Here is a 21,418-nt window from a genome sequence, read left to right as displayed (position 1 = left end):
CATTTATTATATATCATACAGTATACACGACATCTTATATTATTTGGTTGATTACTCGATCAACATTGCTTCATGAATAAATGATAACATCGGTTGCCACATCAAAATCTGGGACATGTATACATAATGCACGTTCCTTTCAAAATACATTTCAAAAAATGCTATCACTGTCATGTACACTGCATAAGTATGGGAAAGTTCCTTTATTTCCTTTGCGGGTATTATTCCATTTTGGATAGTGTCACATTAATATAGATATTGATTTGTTAGCTAAAGTGAATAGATAACATAATTAAGATATTGATTAATTTTATTGACGATTTTAAAAATGAATGACAGTCAAACTTTAAAAATCGGGAGTTCGACGCTCCGCAGTCAGCAAGATTTTTATTTATTTATTAATTTTTTAAATTATTTTATTTATCTATATTTTTGTCATGCATTAAATAAAAATATATGTACAAGAGAAAACGATTGTTTCCCCTTTTATTTTATTAAAAAAAAAGCTTTCTCTCATTGGAAAATTCTAAAGGTGTTCCGATTGAACCCTTTTTTCAAACATCTCTGTGACAACGATGATCCAACTATACTACTTCCGGTAAAGGTAAGAATAATGTCACTCACTTGTAAATCAACTTGAACTGCAAAATTTGCGTTTTTACAGACACTGAAACAACAACGATTGTTTCTTCTATTACATTTGCTCTATTACAAGTACAAGCAAAACAGAATGTGCTGTAGAAGGTGAATTTTAACGGAAGGGATGTTTGTAGCGGAAGTTGTGATTTGGATTGACAACGTGTAAACGAAACTAAGTCAATTATTACTCATTTACGTTAGATATTTTGTCATAATATATAGATTACTTCTTCTCGAAACAATGCCCTATTCACAATCGAATTTGCGATGTTATTGAAGTGATATCAAGGTTTTTTCTGCAAAGATTTTGTTATGGGACTAAACTCGGTAAGCTGCCAGTCTTGTCACTGTCTATTAGAATAGAGATTGCGGTACTAGTACCTAATATATGTTGGGGTATTTACCGAAACGGACCGAAACGGAGATGGAATTACCGAAACGGAGGAAAATGGGGCTTAAATTAGCATTCTTTTCAGAGAACGGACCCGAATATATGTTCTACAGTGCCTAACTGTGTCATATGTAAAATATCGGGGGTTTATTTGACCGAGAAGTATTTTAATTCGATTTTTTAATCATTCGCGATTAGCGACCCGATTGTCGTCCGGGTTGCATTACCGAAATGGCCGATAATGGACCCGAAATCGATATTGTTACAAGAGAATGGACCAAATATTGTATTATTTGGTGTGTATAGATGTCAGAGGTAAAATATGTTCTATTTATTTTGCCTTGAAGTATTTAAAAATAATTATCAAAATATCCGATCCACGACCCCATTGCCGTCATAGTTGAATTACCGAAATGGCCGATAATGGATCCTTAACCGATATTTTTACGGGGTAATGGACCCAATAAAGTATTCTTTGGTATATAAAGAAGTCATATGTAAAACATTTTTGATATGTTTTCTCTAGAAGTATTTTAAAATCATTATCCAAAAACCCGAACCACAACCTAATTTTCGTTTACGCATTGGTCATGAATAAAAAAGGAGCCGGAAAACAGAAATCCGGATATTTATTTAAAACAAAAAAAAACAAAAAACTTCCACCTGCTTTATGACATGATTTGGACTTCAACATTTTTGTGTTATTGAAGATATCAGAGATTTTCCAGCTATTAATGAATGATGTCAGTTCAGGGTGAGTAACACAAATTAATTCCATCAAGTACACAATATAAATCTTACTTATCCAATATTTTAATTATTAAATGACAAACATTTGCGGGACAAGTTATGCTTTTTTACAACAGTTCTTCGCCTACAGAACATTTGATGAGATTATTATGATATGCATTGTATAATGTGTTGTCGTTCTATACTTATTGGGAAATTGGTAAGGCTTTATTATCAAAATATGTGTTTCCATGAAAAAAATTTTGATTTGACCATTTTTGCAATCTAGTGCACATTGTTTATTTCAGTATTTGTTTCAAACGATTTCTTTAAACTTTTAAATATTTAACTTTGTAGTGTAAGTCAAGGTGAGGGTTATAACCACTCATAAGAATTTCAATGCAACATTATATGACATTCAATGTGTGCCATCCCTTGCTACTCTTGATGTCAGTACAAAATGCTCATCTCTGTATGGTTCCGATGTTTATAGTTTATGTAGATAGATTCAGCAGTCACGTCGGTCAAACTACCATAATAATTGTGTTGAAGATATCAATATGACATTTATAATTATAAATCTTGTCGTTTTCATTCCCATGATGATCACTAGAAGACATTGTTGTTCAGACCTATCTTTGGTAAAAATTTTGATTCAAATTTTTAAACTTGATATCATTTCAGTTTTCATTAATGAAATGAAACATGTAGCATAATACATGAGCATTTATGTTTTTAATTATCTTTCGAAAACAAAATTAAACTTAGTGCTTTAACCATTGTTTATAATCCAAATAATTGAAACCTCAACAAGATAAGACAAATAATTACTTTTCACATTTTATTGAGCACAAAAGGCAAAGACATGAAATAAACAGTTGGCAATATGAAACAAGTCAAAGTTATAGAATAAATGTTTCCCTTGTGAGATATCATTTTTTGAAAACTTCACCCACTAATGGAAAATCACTCAAATAAATCTTTAGTGTAAACAGATAATAAAATATATGTTCTATAACTAATGAATTTAGCACTGTAATACTGCAAATTTAAAGCAAGCACTGTATTTTGCATAAAACCCCATAATTGGAATAATAAAAAGGAGACTAATTATTTTACAAAGTCATGTATTCACTGCAAAAAAGGTATCATATAACAAACAGGTATATTTTTAAGTAAAATGAAAAATACAAAGATTACATTTTAATAAAAAAGAAAATGAGAAAACAAATGTGCAATATAATATCAGTTGTATATAGGTATGCATGGACAAAGTGATAAGCACAAAGAGAAAAAGTTATAATGTAAATTTCATTGGAATATATATATAACAGTTACACAAGAAAACAATGCTTCTAACATGCAGTTAGCCTTATATAGTTAACATAGGATGATAGAAAATATTCCCCTCAAAATATGTTAAAAGCTTAAACACTTATGAAAAAAATAAATCAACTTTTTGTGTGAACAAATAATGTAATATATATTGTATAACTGATTTTAAAACAAGCACAGTTAATGCATAAAACCCATAATTGGAATAAAATACAATAAAGATTTCAAACAACTATTTCACGCAAACATGTCTGTATACTCATATTTAATACCAACAAGCACTTTAAAAACAAGAGGCCCAGAGGGCCTGTATCGCTCACCTGGATTTCATGAGATATGAAACAAGAATGATGATTAAATATATTTGTCGCAGGTATTGCTATGTCAATATATCATAGGCATTTTATATGGGTACGTGAGGATTTTATATCAAAAAATACATTAATCCATGAAATAAAATTAACTTTTGGCACAACCCCATAGGGATGCTACCACACAAATGTGAGTGATATCCATTGCTTAGTTTCAGAAAAGAAGTTGCTTAAACCAATTGAGCCCTTTTGACCCCGCCCTCTGCACCCCGGGGGGAGTGGGGGTCAGTTGCTTCCTTTATAAAATTTTGAATCCCTACCCAAAAGGATGTTACGTAATACTAGGCAAATATGAGCGATATCCCTTGCTTGGTTTCAGAGAAGAAGTCGTTTATATTAAGAGAGCCAAATTGACCCCTTTTGGCCACGCCCCTCAGACCCCTTGGGGGCAGCCCCACCATTTGTACAATTTTGAATCCCCACCCAGGCCCCATAGTGATGCTACCAGGCAAATATGAGTGATATCCATTGCTGAGTTTCAGAGCAGAAGTTGTTTATATCAATTATATAAAACTGACCCCTTTTGGATATAATCCTCCAGTAGCTATCAAGAAGAAGTGATTATCTATAATTGCCATTTATTACAATATATGTTTAAGTGAATGCTGGTTATTCGAAAAAGATGAATTTTATTTAAATGTTTATTGTAAATATGTATTCCCAAGGAAAACTGGTTTTGATGAAAGTAATATAAAATATCTTCTATAAAACCAGGGCATCCAGTAGACCCTTGAGAGTATATTTTTGACTCCCCAAACAGAGATCTGACTCTTGGGTTTGAAGGGACATGTCTATTTGACATATGTTTTGACCCTTCAGATTTCTTAGAAATAGTGATTTGACTTCTGAAATTGCTAAAAGTCAAGGGTCAACTGGATGCCCTGAAAACTGCTAAAAAGTAAGATGTCTTTAGTTGAAAATATACATGATAGCGTAATGGTAAAAATTTGAAGAAAATCTAAAACATAGCTTGTTTGTGGTTTGCTATTTTGCACCTGAAATCAGTGTTTTCTCCAAAAATAACTCTAAAATAAGACTTATTTCAAATTTTGCAATATTCCACAACTACCTGTGGTAATTATAAATCAAATACAAAAATGTATTAATGTGTACATAACTGGAGATTTCAATGCCAGAACTTATACCAGACCTGATATGATGGTTTGGTTACTACTCAGAATATAAATGAAATGAATAATTTAGGAAAATATCTGACACTTAGTTAAAAATATTGTACTTGAATTGTTGAATGTATATATTTCAGTTTATCATAGGTTATAAGATAAAAAAAAATTGCCTCTCTTCGTTCTATCTGTCTTTTTTTTTCGAACTGCTCGGTTAATGGAAATTATGTAATATTCTATGAATCAAAGGGGGTTGATATGTACTTTACATGGATGTAATATTCAATGGGGTATATATGTAGGATGTGTAATAATCAATTGGGGTAGATATGTACTTTACAAGGGTGTAATTATCGTGATCAATGGGGGTAGATATTTTGAGAAAGATCCCTTCTGTACTTATGATGATTTCTGAAATAGCGATAACAAGAATTGTTTATTGAGGGCCAGTTTATTTGTCCATATACTTTAGAAGTTTAGAAACTTAAGTATAGACAGGCAATTAAATTATAGTTTTAGATTTTAATAGTTGTTAAATTATCATAAATAACTTATAATAACTGGAATATCTTACACCTAGTACCATGTAACATGGAAAATCTTTATTTGTAGAGATGATGTAGATATGAAGGATGGCTCAGATATTTAGTAAACTTTTGCAATTCTGTTTGATGCATTCAGAACAAAAAACTCTGATATTATGAAATATAGAATTGTTTCCATTTCTTCAGTTAAATGACTACAAAAGGCCTTATTTCCTTCATTCTTACATGTAGAACATAAATAAGTAAAGATATCAAGGATATTTCAGATATTCAGTAAAATGTTACAATTCATCATCGAACAAATATCAAATTCTGAATTGCTTTGGGGTTTGATTGACTCAAGAAATTCAAGCAAATGGTCTTATTTTCTTTGTTCTTTTATGCTCAATATGTAAAGGTGATAAGGACTACTCATACATTTAGTAACAGTTACGAACCCATACTTTTTCTGTTTTACAAAAGGGCTATTGTCCAAGGTTTTTCTTTTGTCCGTACCCCGTCCCCAAGGGTCACTCCATTTATAAAAAATCATGTTTTTGCCATCCCCTTATGATGTTTCAGTACAAAATTTGGTTGTAATCCACTAAGCACTTTAGGAGGAGTAGGGTTTTAAAGCAAAACAACAGCAAAGTTTCCCTTTTGGGGCCCCACCAATCAGGCCCTAATCACACTAGCCTCATTTATATAAAATATAACTGCCCTTCCCCAACGGTGTTTCTGGAAATAAAACACTGTCTTTGGGGTTAAGGAGGAGTAGGGTTTTGAAAGAAAAATTCTAACGGCGGACCATGGATGGAGCACGATCGATGCATGCCATAAGTCATCCTGACCTGACCTAAAAACTTTAACTTATTTCATATGTTATGAAATACTCTGATTTCTTTATTCCTTATTAGCTCACCTGGTCCAAAGGACCAAGGTGAGCTTATGCCTTACCGTGGCATCCGTCGTCTGTCCGTCCGTCAACAATTGACTTCTTCTTCGTAACCGCTGATCAGAAAGGGGTAAATTTGGCTTAATTGATTTTAACAAATTATTCTCTGAAACTTAGCAATGGTTTGACTGGTAGCATCATATAGGGGTAGAGATTCAAAATTGTATAAAGGAAGGAGCTGACCCCCGAGGGGGCAGAGGGCAGGGTTAAAAGGGGTCAATTAGTCTTAACAAGATCTTCTCTGAAACTTAACAATGGATATCACTCGCATTTGTGTGGTAGCATCCCTATGGGGTCGCGCCAAAAGTCAATTTCATTTCATGGATTAATGCACTTTTTGGCATTTTTAGTATTGAAATAAAACCAATGTACATGTACCCATATAAAATGCTGATGATATATATTGACATAGCAATACCAGCGACAAATATACTGAAGCATCATTCTTGTTTCATATCTCATGAAACCAGGTGAGTGATACAGGCTCTCTGGGCCTCTTGTATATGGTAGATATTTGCAAATTGTCTGACTTCCTTTGCTATTACATGCATTTGCTATAACATGCAGAAAATATGGAGGTAAAGATATCCAAGAAAATCAGTAAATTCTATCATATCTTTATCATATGAAATGCTCATTTCTATAGCCATAGGATTTGTATCCCCTTAACTTCTGTAAGATATGCCCAATTTATATATATATAAAGTAGCTGTAGAATTTGTATACCCCCTTCATTATGTAAGATATGCTCATTCTGCAGCCATTAAGGATTTGTATCCCTCTACTTTATGGAAGAAGAAGAAAAAGAAGTCAAGAAGAAGAAAAAGAAGAAGAAGAATATTCTTTCCTCTGTCCAATATTAGCAGTTAAAAGTTTAATATTTATGGGATTATGAGTGAAAAATTCTAAATTTAATAAATGGCATGATCAATCCAATATTAGGAGTTAAGTATGTCTAGGATTTAAGGTTTTCTGATTTGGTGACAGGATCCTTCCAACGTTAGGAGTATATAAGTGCCTAAGGAAATGAGAGTTTGAATTTTTGAACATCAAATGATGATGTTTGATTTTTTTTTTGAATATTCAGGAATTTAATAGAGTATGATCAACCTATAAGATGTTTTGCAGCAGATTCCATGACTGTCATTTCTTCTACACCTGCATCATCTCCCCTGTCCAAAATCTGGAGTTTATTTTGTTTAAGATTTAAGAATTTAAGTGTCTGGAAATTAAGAATTTTAATCATAAATCATCACGTGATGACATTTAAATTTCCTCATCGTCAAATGAGTATGTTTGAATTATCTTAAAATATCAGGATTTTGACTATTAACATTTTTATTTGAACAATATGTTCATTAATTTAGATATTGAGGCATCTCAAATATGGAACTAAAATTTTTAAAGTTTAACAAGTTAAAAATTAAGGTCTATATATGGGTTCAAGAATTAAGAGTTTTAACTTATTAGTAAAGATTTGTGAAGAATTGGGTTTTTAATCTAATCATCATATCATCACTACTTATACACTTAGTTAGAAGCAGCTAGATATTTCCTATATCTTAAAAAAGACAGAATGTTTTAAGTAATTTATTCATAAAAAAAGAAAACCTACAGTATAAAGATTTTTGCTCACCATCATCAGACGGAAGTACATGTACATAAACAATTCCTTATAATTCCCATTTTTTGAAAAGTACTGTCTAACAAATTCCCTTGTTCCCTACTTTTACCTATTTATCTTTGAGTCTGATCAGGAAAACAAAATGTCTTAAAGGCAGCCAGCCCACCATACGTATCGACAGTTAAATCCGTTATTGATACTTTTCCAAAAGTTTTTCTTAAGATCTAACTTAGACTTCATATGTAGGTTTCCCATATAATTAAAAGAATTAAAGTAATGGAAAAGTAGAAAAGAGATCAATCTCAATGGTGGATGCGTAGATCCCTCTGGGATCTCTTGTTATATACATGTACATGTATACAGCTGATGGATTATGAATATTCTGTTGATTTTTTTAGAATAGATATTATTCATGGATCTGATTTTTAACAATAATGAATTTTTGCTGAAGTTACACTGACATGTTGATTTCATTTAGAATTCAATAATCCACTTATTGTTCTTGATGAGACTTAATCTAAATTTGATAACATTCGATCATTCTAAAGTTATAAGAAAAAAGATCTGTTCATATTACAGAAATATGCATAGGCCTATATATGTACCACTATCCACTGAATGATTGGGATTACTGTAGACTACAGTCGCTTTTTTTTGACAGGCTATCATATTTTTATATTAATTTTTGATTTTAGAATTATAATGGAAATTTTGTGACAGCATGGCACAAAAAGTCATCTGGACACTTTTTTGCAGTTTATTAAAAAATAATAGGAAAAATATTAATTCATTGCCTTGACTTCAATTCAATTCATTAATTACTTCAAGTTTGAAATATGGATTGGCGAGAATAAAAAAATCACTATTTTTATAAATTGTTTTAAAAATTACCAAAGGTTCCACAACAATTTTACTTAGAGAATCAAACACGGTATTTCTGTTAAAAACCTATAAAGAATAAGAAATCCTTTTATTAATTATAACTAAATTTATAAGTATTTTTGCATGTTTTTAGATAATCCGGATTTCCGTTTTCCGGCTCTTTCTTTTACTCACGCCCTATGCGAGCGACTCTGTTTACAATCTGAATGTGACATCGCGAGGTTTTTTAAAAAATAAATTCAAACATTTCCAGGTTAAATAAACCCCTCATATTTCATACATTATTCAATTATCTACTGAAGAATAATATTTTGGGTCCTTTCTCTTCAAAAACAGATAATTTCAGGTAAATTTAATTCCATTTCGGTAGTTCGTCTCAATCGAAAATTGGGCCATCAATCGGGTATTTTAATAATTATTTTTAAATACTTCTAGGCAAAATAAATAAAACATATTTTACCTCTGACATCTATACACACCAAATAATACAATATTTGGTCCATTCTCTTGTAAAAATATCGATTTCGGGTCCATTATCGGCCATTTCGGTAATGCAACCCGGACGACAATCGGGCCGCTAATCGCGAATGATTAAAAAATCGAATTAAAATACTTCTCGGTCAAATAAACCCCCGATATTTTACATATGACACAGTTAGGCACTGTAGAATATATATTCGGGTCCGTTCTCTGAAAAGAATGCTAAATTAAGCCCCATTTTCCTCCGTTTCGGTAATTCCATCTCCGTTTCGGTCCGTTTCGGTAAATACCCCAACCGCTATAGGGTTAATATATAGCTACCAAAGTAGATCCGATTCATAAAACTGTTACCGGATCATGGCAACAAACTGGTCTGGATAATAAGGCCATACACATTTTTTGCATGTTTTCTTTAGATTAGATTTATTTTTTTGGTGAAGGATGGAAATCACATTATATAAAATTTATGGACACAGATATAGATTTTGCTACAAGTAACATCACTTGATTGTATGTAGCTTTAAAATTGTACAGTATTTCTTGATTTTTCCAGTTATTATCCAGCTATATTTAAAAGTGTTCACATTTTACTTCATCATAAGAATTGGCATCCTGTGATATTCAATTTTTTGAGACAGGGTATACATGTATACGTAGTATATAATACATACACCTAATATGTGAAGAGTCAGCTTGATGTATGGCATGCAAATGTTGTGTACCAGGAAAATTTTTGCTGCATATTTGACCCAAGGTTTGGGTTGACTCGCTATTGAATCCCTATGTGGCAGGCTATATAGCTATAATTGTTAAAAGTGTAAGTGTACATAGTAATATTGTCATCTTCTTACCTAGGGGGATTCAATATTTCCTTTTAGCTGCAATCTGTAGAGTGGTGGACTGGCAGGCGGTGTGTTGTTGGTTTGATCCCTGGTAGAGGCATCTAGCTGCTCTACTCACTTTTCTGTTACAAGTTTATAAGTAGCCCAAACTCTGGCACTAGCACTATTGGCATTATGCATTTTGTTGGACAGACCTTTTTGTCAAATGTAGTGTAATTTGTTGAGTACTATATCAGTGAACAGTGAATAATTTACAATTTTTGCCATTTGGCTGGTAATTTATTTGTACATGTATATGACTTTAAAGTGTGTAGAAACCAAAGATATTGCATTGGTTTTCTTAGCTGTTATGTTAAAAAATGGAGGAAAGTTATAGTAAAAAAAAAATTTAGCTAATATTTTTACAAGGGTGGCTTGTACATGTACTGAAGGGCAGTTAGGACTTTGAACAATTTTATAAGAATATTTCTTTATTATCTCCAGACATGATTATCCAGAGATGATCTATTAAGAGTTGGCTGACAAGTTAAACAATGGCAGACACAAGTAGATTTTCTCCACCCACATCACCAACGTCTTCGATTGGATCATCATTTAGCCAGGATAATGATGGAAACAGATCAAGGCTTTCTAGACAGGATTCAAAAAATGAAAGTAGGCTTACAGCCTCAGCAAAGAGACAAAAATATCTTAAACGCTTGTTTAAATTTCGTCAGATGGACTTTGAATATGCATTTTGGCAAATGGTCTACTTGTTTGTATCCCCACAAAAAGTGTAAGTAAACCATGTCTTTACGTTTGATCATTGCAGGACAAGTTAGTAATTATTTTGTTTTTCATTTTCATAGCAATCGTGGTTTAATACCAGTTAATGATATATGAATCAATGAATTTTTGTTATATACATGATTATTATGAAAATCAAAATATTTTGTCATTTTCTGTGTTTAAAAGTTGTTTGATATGGAAAATGTTCACATAGATCTATGATACAGTTTACATGATATCATGTTTGCAATTGCTCTTTAACCTGAAAACAAAATAGAAAAGAAAAATTATCACAATCAATGTCTGAATTCCATAATCAGGTGCAAATTAAACCTTATTGAATGATGATAATTATCCAAACTCTATGTGTGACTAGGTATCTAACATCGATACATGGTGTACATAACCAATAGTCTGGTCATCTCTAAAGAGTATTTGTTGCATAAAACAGTAATATTTTCTTTGACATTTTCATTAATATCTCGAATATTAGAATATTGTGTTAACTTATTATTAGATGTTTAATTATTGATATTTCAGATATTGAATGTAAATTTACACCTTTGTCAATTTATTTTACAGGTATAGAAACTTTCAGTATAGAAAATGTAAGTATCTATTTCATGTTAATGAAATCAACAATGTTACTAACTGTAAAGCTGGTGATATATATAGGTTTCTAATCAACTACCACCATCACCAGGTGCGCGCTAACTTACTTTTCATCTTTGACATCCATGGCCTGTGATCTTTCATCTACCACTGTGGCACAGCAAAATTCTTGCTCTATCAATCTAAGTTTACTTACTGGTAACTTTGTAGAAGATGTAACCCCAGTAAATAATTATGTAAGCATATACATACACACAAAATGTAAATTACAAACATTGAATGGTTTACAAGTGTAAAGCTTCTATAATCCGTAGACATCTTGAAAATATTTGCAAAAATATGAAGAAAAAAATAAAGAAAAAAAAAAAAAAAAAAAAGAAAGAAGAAAGAAAGAAAGAGACAAAAAAAGAATGAAGTTAAATGAATTCAGTTTGCTGAAATAATAGTCATGACTTTTTTTTGTTTTAAACTGTTTATACTGAAGATGTGCTTGTAGATTGTGGCATAGTAGGACAACTTATAGGAAAATAGTGAAGAACTATATTCATTAATATAATGAAGATAATTTTGAAGTACACTTCTAATTACAGACACCAAAGATCAGTGGGCCAGAGACGATCCAGCATTCCTGGTACTGTTGAGTTTTTGGTTGGTTGGTAAGTATCAGAAAATTGTGTTGATGTATCATACACTTATTTAGTGAACTGTCTTAACAAGGCATTAATAGTTCTTATAAATGATAATGCAGCTTAGCAGTAAACATACCATATTGTTCTGATAATACTTTCCAACCATTTGGACTGCAGGTGACTGGGTAATTATCTGGAGATTGTATATATAATATTCAAACTTTTCAAGTTTCAAACTTTACTGATGTTAGGTTAAAAAACCTGGTATTTCCCTCAAAAATAGTGATTAATTGTACCATGTCAAGTCTGCACCTTTAAAAAACACTTTTGTTATGTATCAGAAATTCTGTGTTTAATACCTATATAATTGTTAATAAAGGGTGAGATGTTTACCTGATGTTTTATATTATTGTTGAACGTCTTTTTACCTTTCACTTCACCAGCATCATCCATAGGATTTGCACTGGTACTAGGACTGACCTTTGTGGGATTCATCAAGTTTATACTGTGGGTTGTGTTTGTGGACTGTGTCGGAGTGGGTCTGCTTATAGCAACATTATTCTGGTAAGGGTGATTGCCTTTGTCATTTAATGCATTCATGAATCTTTTCTTCATACTTTTGGGAAAAAAACCAATGACTCATTAGTTTGATGTTTTATTGCATTTTATACTTTTTAACATAGATTCAGGTAAATGGAAAGAAAATGTAAAATAATCATATCAAAATTTTATCTGCAGTATAAAAAAAGAAAATAAAATAATAGTACAATAAAATATATTTTGATAAAGTGTCAAATATCACAGTACAAAGTGATAAAAAATGATAATACTTACAAACATAATAGTGAGAGCCAGCCTTTATCGACATTATAATACTAAGACACTATTGATGAAATATGATCTTTAATAAAGTAATGAATATAATCCACCAAGTTTACCATTTCCCACATATTTTCTTATTAACTGTTCTTTTGAAATGTTATGTACATTGTAAGTGTGTTACGGAACCAATTTTGATGATTTCCCTGACAAGTTTATCACCAATAAGTATATGATTGTTATGTACGTTGTCAGTTTGTAAGGTACCATTTTGATGATTTCTCCGACAGGTTTATCACCAATAAGTATATGATTCTTGCCCCTCCCCGGGGACAAGATGTGGAGTGGGCATATGCATTTGACGTCCATCTTAATGCTTTCTTTCCTCTTCTAATGATACTTCACCTGTTCCAGCTGATATTCCTTGTCCGTAAGTAAACTGAAACACATTGTTCATCAACAAATATGTCCCAGGTAAACTTGTAGTTTTTGTATACATGTAGAAGTAAAGTGATATTTTTGTCTTTATGGAAACTGTAACATAACTTGTCCAAAAGAAAATTATATATTCTTTGTCCATTAAGTTAGTTTTATCTGCAAGCAGACAGCTGAATGATTTCATGAATTCAGGATTTCCTTGACTGCCACCAGATTTATGTTATCTCTGTTATGTAACAGAACACATGATTAATTCAATTTAAATCACTGCCACTGCTAGGGATCGAACTAGGGACCTCTGGCTTACTAGTCTTACACTCAACTGAGTGAGCTAAAGAGAAAAAATCTCTCTAGCTGAGCGGTATATTGTGGCTAGTATTTACCAGGGTTGCCAACATACATCCTTTCCAGAAAAAAGTAAAAGTGATGCTTGTGGAGCAAGTCCGAGTAGTTTTCCCAGGTCCCTCCATGCATGCCAATATAACAGAGCACTTAATTAATTAAATTTAAAGTACTGTCTCCGCTAGGGATCAAACCCAGGACCTCATGCTTTTAATACAAGACTTGTGCTCAACTGATTGAGGTAAATAGAAGATCTCTCTAGCAGTCATATATTGCGACTGCCGGCTATTATATACCAGGGTTAAAGTTATATGAAACATGATAACAAAGATTCAAGTCAACATACAAGCAACAAAGCCATACTTTGAAAATCTTTATAAAGTTTTTATATTTGACATTGTTAAAAATCCATTACTCGTTAATTAATATGTTCGTTACTGATTTTATTTACAGCTTTAATTTACCAGGACCATTTTATAGGATTACTAATTGGGAACACATTCTGGCTGGTGGCCATTTTTTATTACGTCTACATCACATTTTTAGGCTACAGTGGTGAGTATCTGCCGTCTGACTGTTTATTTATGTTATCACTGATGTTTACAGACCAGTGTATGTATATAATGTGTTTATATGAATGAAATACCTGTGACCACGTTTATATATTTGGTTGAAATTTTTAAATCTAAAGGAAAAGGGCAGTCCAAAACTGGACACTGGACAGTTTAATTTGCATTTAGGGTCACTAACGATATTCCTTAATTAATAAAGAGAAAATATCTTTAACTTTAAATTACAGTTAACTACATTGTATAGGAGCATTTCACATGATACTCCACCTTCACTCTCTGCACCTCCGGAACATGTCCTGTCAAAATCGAATACTCGGACATTGTCATCTTGTGAATAATATAAAGAGATGATTTTGAGCCATTGATGTACATGATACGTAGTACATTACAAATGAATTTCAAGGTTGCCATACTATTAAAATGACTGGCTTTGAACTTGGTTGTTGCTCTTCTGTAATGTACACAGTCAAATGTATCAGTAATTGTGGTTAGTGATTGGTCAGGATCTTTTTCTTGACACCAATCAAATACATGTAGCTGGTCATAAGTCTTGATTTAGCCATGGCATTTTCCAGGGATGTAGAGAGTGAAAGTGAATGTAATCCCTGGAGTATTGATCGAGGATGACTTCATGTACATATACATATAATTTGTTTGATTTGAAGTAGATGACAATCCATTATCAAGCAAACATGTTTTGTTGAAGTTCTTAAAATTACCTCCCTTGGACTAGAAAGTGTTATTATCATTATTCATAATTTTTTTTTGTTCTTTATTTTCAGCCCTCCCGTTTTTGAGAAACACACGGACATTGTTATTCCCCCTGACAGGGGTAGTGCTATTGTACATTCTCTCACTTGTGATTGGTTGGAACTTCAGTAGAGGCCTTTGTAACTTCTATCACTACCGGGTCAATTAGGCAGCACAACGCCACCTGGTGGATAATTGTGTACTGTAAAGTGTGTCACATAGGTCAAACAGCGCCATCTGGTGGAGTTTTATGTATACTGTGTGTCACAAAGGTCAGGCAGTGCCATCTAGTGGAGTATTGTGTATAATGTGTGTCACAAAGGCTGAACATGTACAGCACCACCTGGTGGTACATTTTGTATACAGCATGTCACATAGGCTACACAGCGCCACCTGGTGGAGTAATGTGCAAACAGTGTGTCACAGGTCATACAGCACCACCTGGTGGAACATTTTGTAAACAGTGTGTCAACCTATTACATTCAGTAGATTACATGATACATCGTAAAGGAAAGAGAGAAACATTTTATCCCCCCCAAATTTCTCTTAGTTTGTAAACAAAGATAGAATTCAAAAATATTTATTTTCCAGTGGTGTGTGATAGCGAGAATGTATACTTTCAATTTTAGTTTCGACAGCCTTTCCTTTAGATAAATGTATGTATATGAAAGACTGCAAAATAATGAGTGTAATATTTTTGCAAGACTAAAAGCTTATGGAAGAAAGATTCATAAAACATTTTCATATTATTTCTTGAAGCTTATTATGTGTTGCATTGTTTTCATAAATTCAGTTTTATATAAGTGCCCCATTTAGTTTATATCAACATGTTATTCCATATACCCTGTCTCCTTTGTCCGAACTGACATGATGAGAACATATATATAGTCTCCTCATCACAAGCTCCATATTACAGCTTATATCACATCGCTGTTGGACCAGTTTTCTCTTACCCTGTACAGGGATATTCACAACTTTACTGTTGTGAGATATTCTTATTTTACTGAAGGGTTGAGACAAGCTACATGTACACATTCATTTTGAACATTCTCAACAATTTTATGACATCATGGGAACAAAACAATTCAATCATATCATATCGGATCCACAAACCAATAATGTCATGTCAAACTGTCTTTCATTTTTATAACATTATTAGATACATATTAGGATGTTAGCAGGGTAAGAGAAAAATAATCATTCATCCCTTGGGAGTGAGACGGGATATCAACCTTCGTGGTAAGATTCTTAAGACCTCGTCTTTGGCATCTTAAGAATCTTCCTCCTCATGTTGATATCTCCTTATCTCACACTCAAGGGGATGAACTATTGTCATAGTTTCTGACGATCAGACATCTTGAGAGAGATTAGAAGACTTCTTTTCTGTCTATGACAAAATGTCAGTGTTGATACTGCATATGCATTTATGACGTAAATAATTCTATGACCCGTACATGTGTGTACATGTATTAACTAAGTTTTCTGTTACTTCGATTGTGAGACATGATTATCAAAGTTATACCATGACTGTAGCTACAACAGTTATCTACATTTTTGTTTGTGAAACCTAAGTTTCATGACAGGAAACTTTTGCACTCTGACAAAAAAAAAAATGAAAAATTCCAACCTATTTTAGATTAGCCCAGGCCATACCTTGAGAGAAACTTTAATGTTATATTTGCTATGCTGAATTTTAATAGTACCAGTAGTGGTTTTATAGACTTTGGACTTTGAGATACGGATATATCTGCATTGTTTTGTGGGTTTCATCATTGCCTGTTTTATGTTTGTTAGATTTAATCACATTTGACCATGCTAATCAGTTTCCCATTGCAAGTAGGTTTGGGTAGAAACAATTAATTAAACCTGTCAGATAATTTTTAAATGTAACTCGGCAAAAGGCTCGTCATATATCAAATTCTTAAATGAATTTAATGAATCCCATATTGCATTGACCCTTGGGTGACCTCCCCTGTTTACTATTTAACAATGCAATATTTTATGTAAGAATTGATTAAAATCTGATAGCAGTCCGAGTTTCCTCTGACCCTGAAACCGGACTTGGACATTCTGACGAGTTTCCTCTGACCCCGACACTGGACTTGGACATTCTGACAGATAGATGTCTGGATTATGGCCCCTACCAGACATCCATCTGTCAGAATGTCCAAGTCTGGTGTAAGGGTCAGAGGAAACTCTGGCTATAAGTATTAAAGAGAGAGATTAAGTGTGTGTAGTTCTGTTGAGTGATAGATACATATTATTGGTGATTTGCTTGATGTGATAAAACAATAGGCATCAACACATGTTGTGTGATATATATAGTACATGTAGTAGTATATTCAAAGCAGATTGTACAATTTTCATTTTGTGACAAATTTCTCCATACAACTCTTCATAAAAGTCTTGAAAGTGTTTTGTCCAAAATAAATATGAGTTCATGAGTGGATGAGAGACATGAGAATTTGTTACAGCGTAGATGATTTTTAACCCGCTAAAGTATCTAAAAATATTCTCATGATATAAGGATATTTTTAGATTCAGTTAGAATGTAAGAAATATTCTCAGGTCCCTGTGAGTTACAAGTGTACAGTGTCACAGTAACTGTGAATATAGAGAGTATGTAAGAACCCAGAATGATGGCATTTTATATCATAATTACCAGTTTGTAATCCTTTGATTGTAAATCATGACTGGACAAAATTACATGTATATTGTAAACATCAGTTTTGTAAATGTATTCTTTCCCTGTAAACAGTTTGTAAATATGTAAATTAGCAACAATGTAAAGGAGGGTCAATTCTTTAATCATTTCAAATAAAACTGAATTTAAAAAAGACGAAAATTCTTCATTCTTTCTGTCTTTTATTAGAGTGATATCGGAAGGAATAGATTTTAAGAAAATTTGTTGAATAAATCATGTACTGAAAATTAATCATTTGTTAGCACTATGACTATGTTTAAGTGCAGATTACTTAAGTTTCTAAGTAAAAAGTGTATAAGTGCACTTTAAATCCTAAAATTGATTTTGAAATATTTGTTGTAAATGAATACTGTTTTAGTAGCAAAAATGCAACATCATATTACAAATGTATAATCACAGGGGCTCCGTTTCAGGATTCTGAGTAACATATGACATCAGTTAACAACCACAACACTATAAATTAAGTGTTCATATACATTCTAAAATCTTATAAAAATCGAAAACCCTGATTTTTTTGGGCTATTCAAATCGCCTTTCGTCCGTGTTCCGTCCGTTAACAATTCTTGTTACCGCTATTTCTGAGAAAGTACTGAAGGGATCTGTCTCACATTTCATATGTAGGTTCCCCTTGGTGCCTAGTTATGCATATTGCATTTTGGGGCTGATCGGAAAACAACATGGCCAACAGGCAGCCATCTTGGATTTTGACAATTGAAGTTTGTTATCACTATTTCTGAGAAAGTACTGAAGGGATCTTTCTCAAATTTCATATGTAGGTTCCCCTTGGTGCCTAGTTATGCATATTGCATTTTGGGACCGATCGGAAAACAACATGGCCGACAGGCAGCCATCTTGGATTTTGACAATTGAAGTTTGTTACCGCTATTTCTGAGAAAGTACTGAAGGGATCTTTCTCAAATTTCATATGTAGGTTCCCCTTGGTACCTAGTTATGCATATCGCATTTTGGGACCGATCAGAAAACAACATGGCCGACAGGTAGCCATCTTGGATTTTGACAATTGAAGTTTGTTACCGCTATTTCTGAGAAAGTACTGAAGGGATCTGTCTCAAATTTCATATACATGTATAGGTTCCCCTTGGTGCCTAGTTATGCATATTGCATTTTGGGACCGATCGGAAAGCAACATGGCCGACAGGCAGCCATCTTGGATTTTCACAAGTGAAGTTTGTTATTGCTATTTTACAGAAGGTACTGAAGGGATCTTTCTCAATTTTCATATTCCCCTTGGTCCGTTGTGATGCATTTTTGGACCAATCTGAAAACATTGTCGACAGACAGCCATTATCACTAAATCTCAAATTTTATATACAAGTTTCCCTTGTTTAAAAAGTACTGTAGGGATGTTTCTCAATTTACACATATTAGTAAGAGGAAGGGTAAAAAAAGAGAAAAGATCAATCTGACATGGAACCTATAAAGATTATTCAATGGTGGGCGTCAAGATCCCTCTGGGATCTCTTGTTAAGGTTTTAGAATGTACAATATGTATATGAATATGCGAAAAATATATAATTCAAGGAGAAGAGTTTATGTTAATCTTAGATATTAGAACTAAGATATTCTACCAACTGCTACTCCAGACTTGACCGATGCAGAAAAATGAAACGATAATTGCGGCTGTACAGAATTTTATATACTGATAGGTTCGAGTAAATATAACTGATTTGAATTGATAAGTTAAGTTATACACATCCCCAACAATCATTATAAATATAAGTTTTTTGACCAATCACTGCTAACCTTGTATTCACCTCATTGAAACTTGCCGATTTTTCCTATCGAAGCGAAGATAGATAAATCGGTTATATTACTGTATTTCTGAAATATTCAGATTAATTTTTGACAAATTACTCACTTGACGTTAGCTTTTAATGCACAGATTCTCCTATAACAGCAGAAAACGCTTAAATTGCGTTGATCAGTCCTTTCAAAATGGCGCCGTCAAATTGACGTGGACTAACGTTACAAAGAGACGACGTCATGCATATGAATTATGTTACTGATTCCCGCACTTTTTGATTCTTTTATCATTTTTGATGTTTTTAATTTTGGATATAAAAAAAAATGCAATAAAGAGAAAATTGAATGGAACGTATATTTCACTCGTATGACAGAATATATCGATATGTTTCACTGTGCTTCGCACTCGTGAAAATATCGATATTCTGTCATACTCGTGAAATATATGCTATATTCAACGGGAAACCATTCAAATGAATATCCTCTATATATTTTATGTAACAAACATATAATGCAATTACATATATCTATTTCTATTCCACCAAGGAAGAAGTGTTTGTAATTCGACCACCATGCTAAAAACTTATCCTGACTCTGAATGGAAAATGGATTGATATACAATTCAGCTTTAACTTTGTTTCGAAGTCCTTTATCGGACGTATTATGTAATATTAGATGTATTTTCAAAACCTGGATATTTATTTTTTTCAACCGTTACGATGTCTGTATATGTACTCTATGGACATAAAAAAAAAAGAAAAAAAACAGTATTAATCCCAAATATTTAAATTTGGACAGGTTTTCGTGATCGGATTCATAAAAAATCCGAAATCTGGCAAAAATGACTACTCAAATAGTTCATTTCCTGGATTTTTTTGGATTGATCACAAAACCTTACCTGATATGCACTTATACAAATTTTGTGACTTAGTGGCGTAATACATCGATAAAAGTCTTGATTAATATGGATAAATTGCTAAAAAATGACAAAACTACAAATAATAATAGATCATAACATAGGGCGTTTTTAAGAGGTTCATATTTACCAACTACCAACACTTCCAATCTATGTTTTCTTTCACTCCACTGATTTCCAAATTCGCTTCATTGTATATAATGTACATATATGTATATTGCTGCTGTCACATTGCTGAAATTATTTGTGGAGGAGAGGGCTTCTGTAACTTGTGCCCAACCCTCTTGCTTGTTTTAAAGAAGCAATGAAATATGTTTAAACTAAACACATATAGTGATTATAATGAATAATGTAGATATTTTGATCCAAAATTAACGTTTTAAAGTTTAACGATATAATTGCATTATCTTTCATTTTTCACAGCTCACAAGTGAGAATAAGGTAAAACTATCTTAAAAGCTGACTGTAAATAAGAGTTTGGTTTGAACAACTGCTCAGGTAAAAAGCACCCTTGGATTTTGACGTTAAAATGCTAAAATTCACACTCGCCTAAATTTTCACTCCTTATTTTACACAGCAGTGTGTGACCACGTGGTGAAGCCGTGGTTGTCCGTTTGGTACAAAAACTACGTCATACAAGAAAGGCTTATATCAGAAATAGGAAATGTATCTATATACAAAATGTTGTATTTTAGTCTATTTCGTGTGATATTTATGGAAATTCATTGGAATGTTTTCAAGCTTACTTGCCAGAAGGCCAAGTGAGCTTGTGGCAGGGTACGGGGTCATCAACTTAAACACACACACATATATATATATACAGTATGTAAACGATTATATTATGTATAAATAGTAAAGGCAATAATAGTCATGAGCATGTGCAAATTGAATTGATTATGATATAATACAATAGCATACAGTATAAAATTATAACAAAAGAAAATCATCGTATCAGAAATATGGCTTAATAAATGTTTGGTAAACATCATTACATGTATAAAAATAATGTTGGATTCCTTTGATTTATGGACATTGTCCCGAATGTACGATTAACGTAGCTCGCCATAGAACAACTGAAACGAAAATTTCTTCAACACTCGCTTCTCACAAATAAAACTCGTACATGATGGGCAGTAGTATCCTCTACGTATAAGATAGGACTACTGACTACATGATCACTAATAAAACTGTATTATCACATAAATTTC

At 32.6% G+C, this 21,418-nt stretch overlaps 1 protein-coding gene across 4 annotated transcripts; it reads left to right on the top strand.

Annotated features, from left to right (window-relative positions):
* The first annotated feature begins 566 nt into the window (after positions 1 to 566).
* Positions 567 to 17,666, top strand: LOC117329597 (protein unc-50 homolog). 4 transcript variants are annotated; one of them, XM_033887611.1, is made up of 8 exons: positions 567 to 604; positions 10,380 to 10,671; positions 11,247 to 11,272; positions 11,867 to 11,932; positions 12,349 to 12,469; positions 13,015 to 13,154; positions 13,958 to 14,059; positions 14,859 to 17,666. In XM_033887611.1, exons 2-8 carry the CDS (start codon positions 10,430 to 10,432, stop codon positions 14,993 to 14,995), a joined length of 834 nt encoding a protein of 277 aa, XP_033743502.1. In that variant the 5' UTR covers positions 567 to 604; positions 10,380 to 10,429; the 3' UTR covers positions 14,996 to 17,666. The 4 variants fall into 4 exon arrangements, with proteins under 4 accessions (XP_033743502.1, XP_033743505.1, XP_033743503.1 ...); XM_033887614.1 differs by lacking the exon at positions 567 to 604 and adding an exon at positions 615 to 744; XM_033887612.1 differs by lacking the exon at positions 567 to 604 and adding an exon at positions 794 to 928.
* The last annotated feature ends 3,752 nt before the right edge of the window (positions 17,667 to 21,418 follow it).

Source organism: Pecten maximus, chromosome 6 (genome assembly GCF_902652985.1).
Source record: "Pecten maximus chromosome 6, xPecMax1.1, whole genome shotgun sequence".
Taxonomy (NCBI): Eukaryota; Metazoa; Mollusca; class Bivalvia; order Pectinida; family Pectinidae; genus Pecten; species Pecten maximus.
Note: the sequence above shows the minus strand (reverse complement) of the source record. Positions and strands in the feature narration are given on the sequence as shown.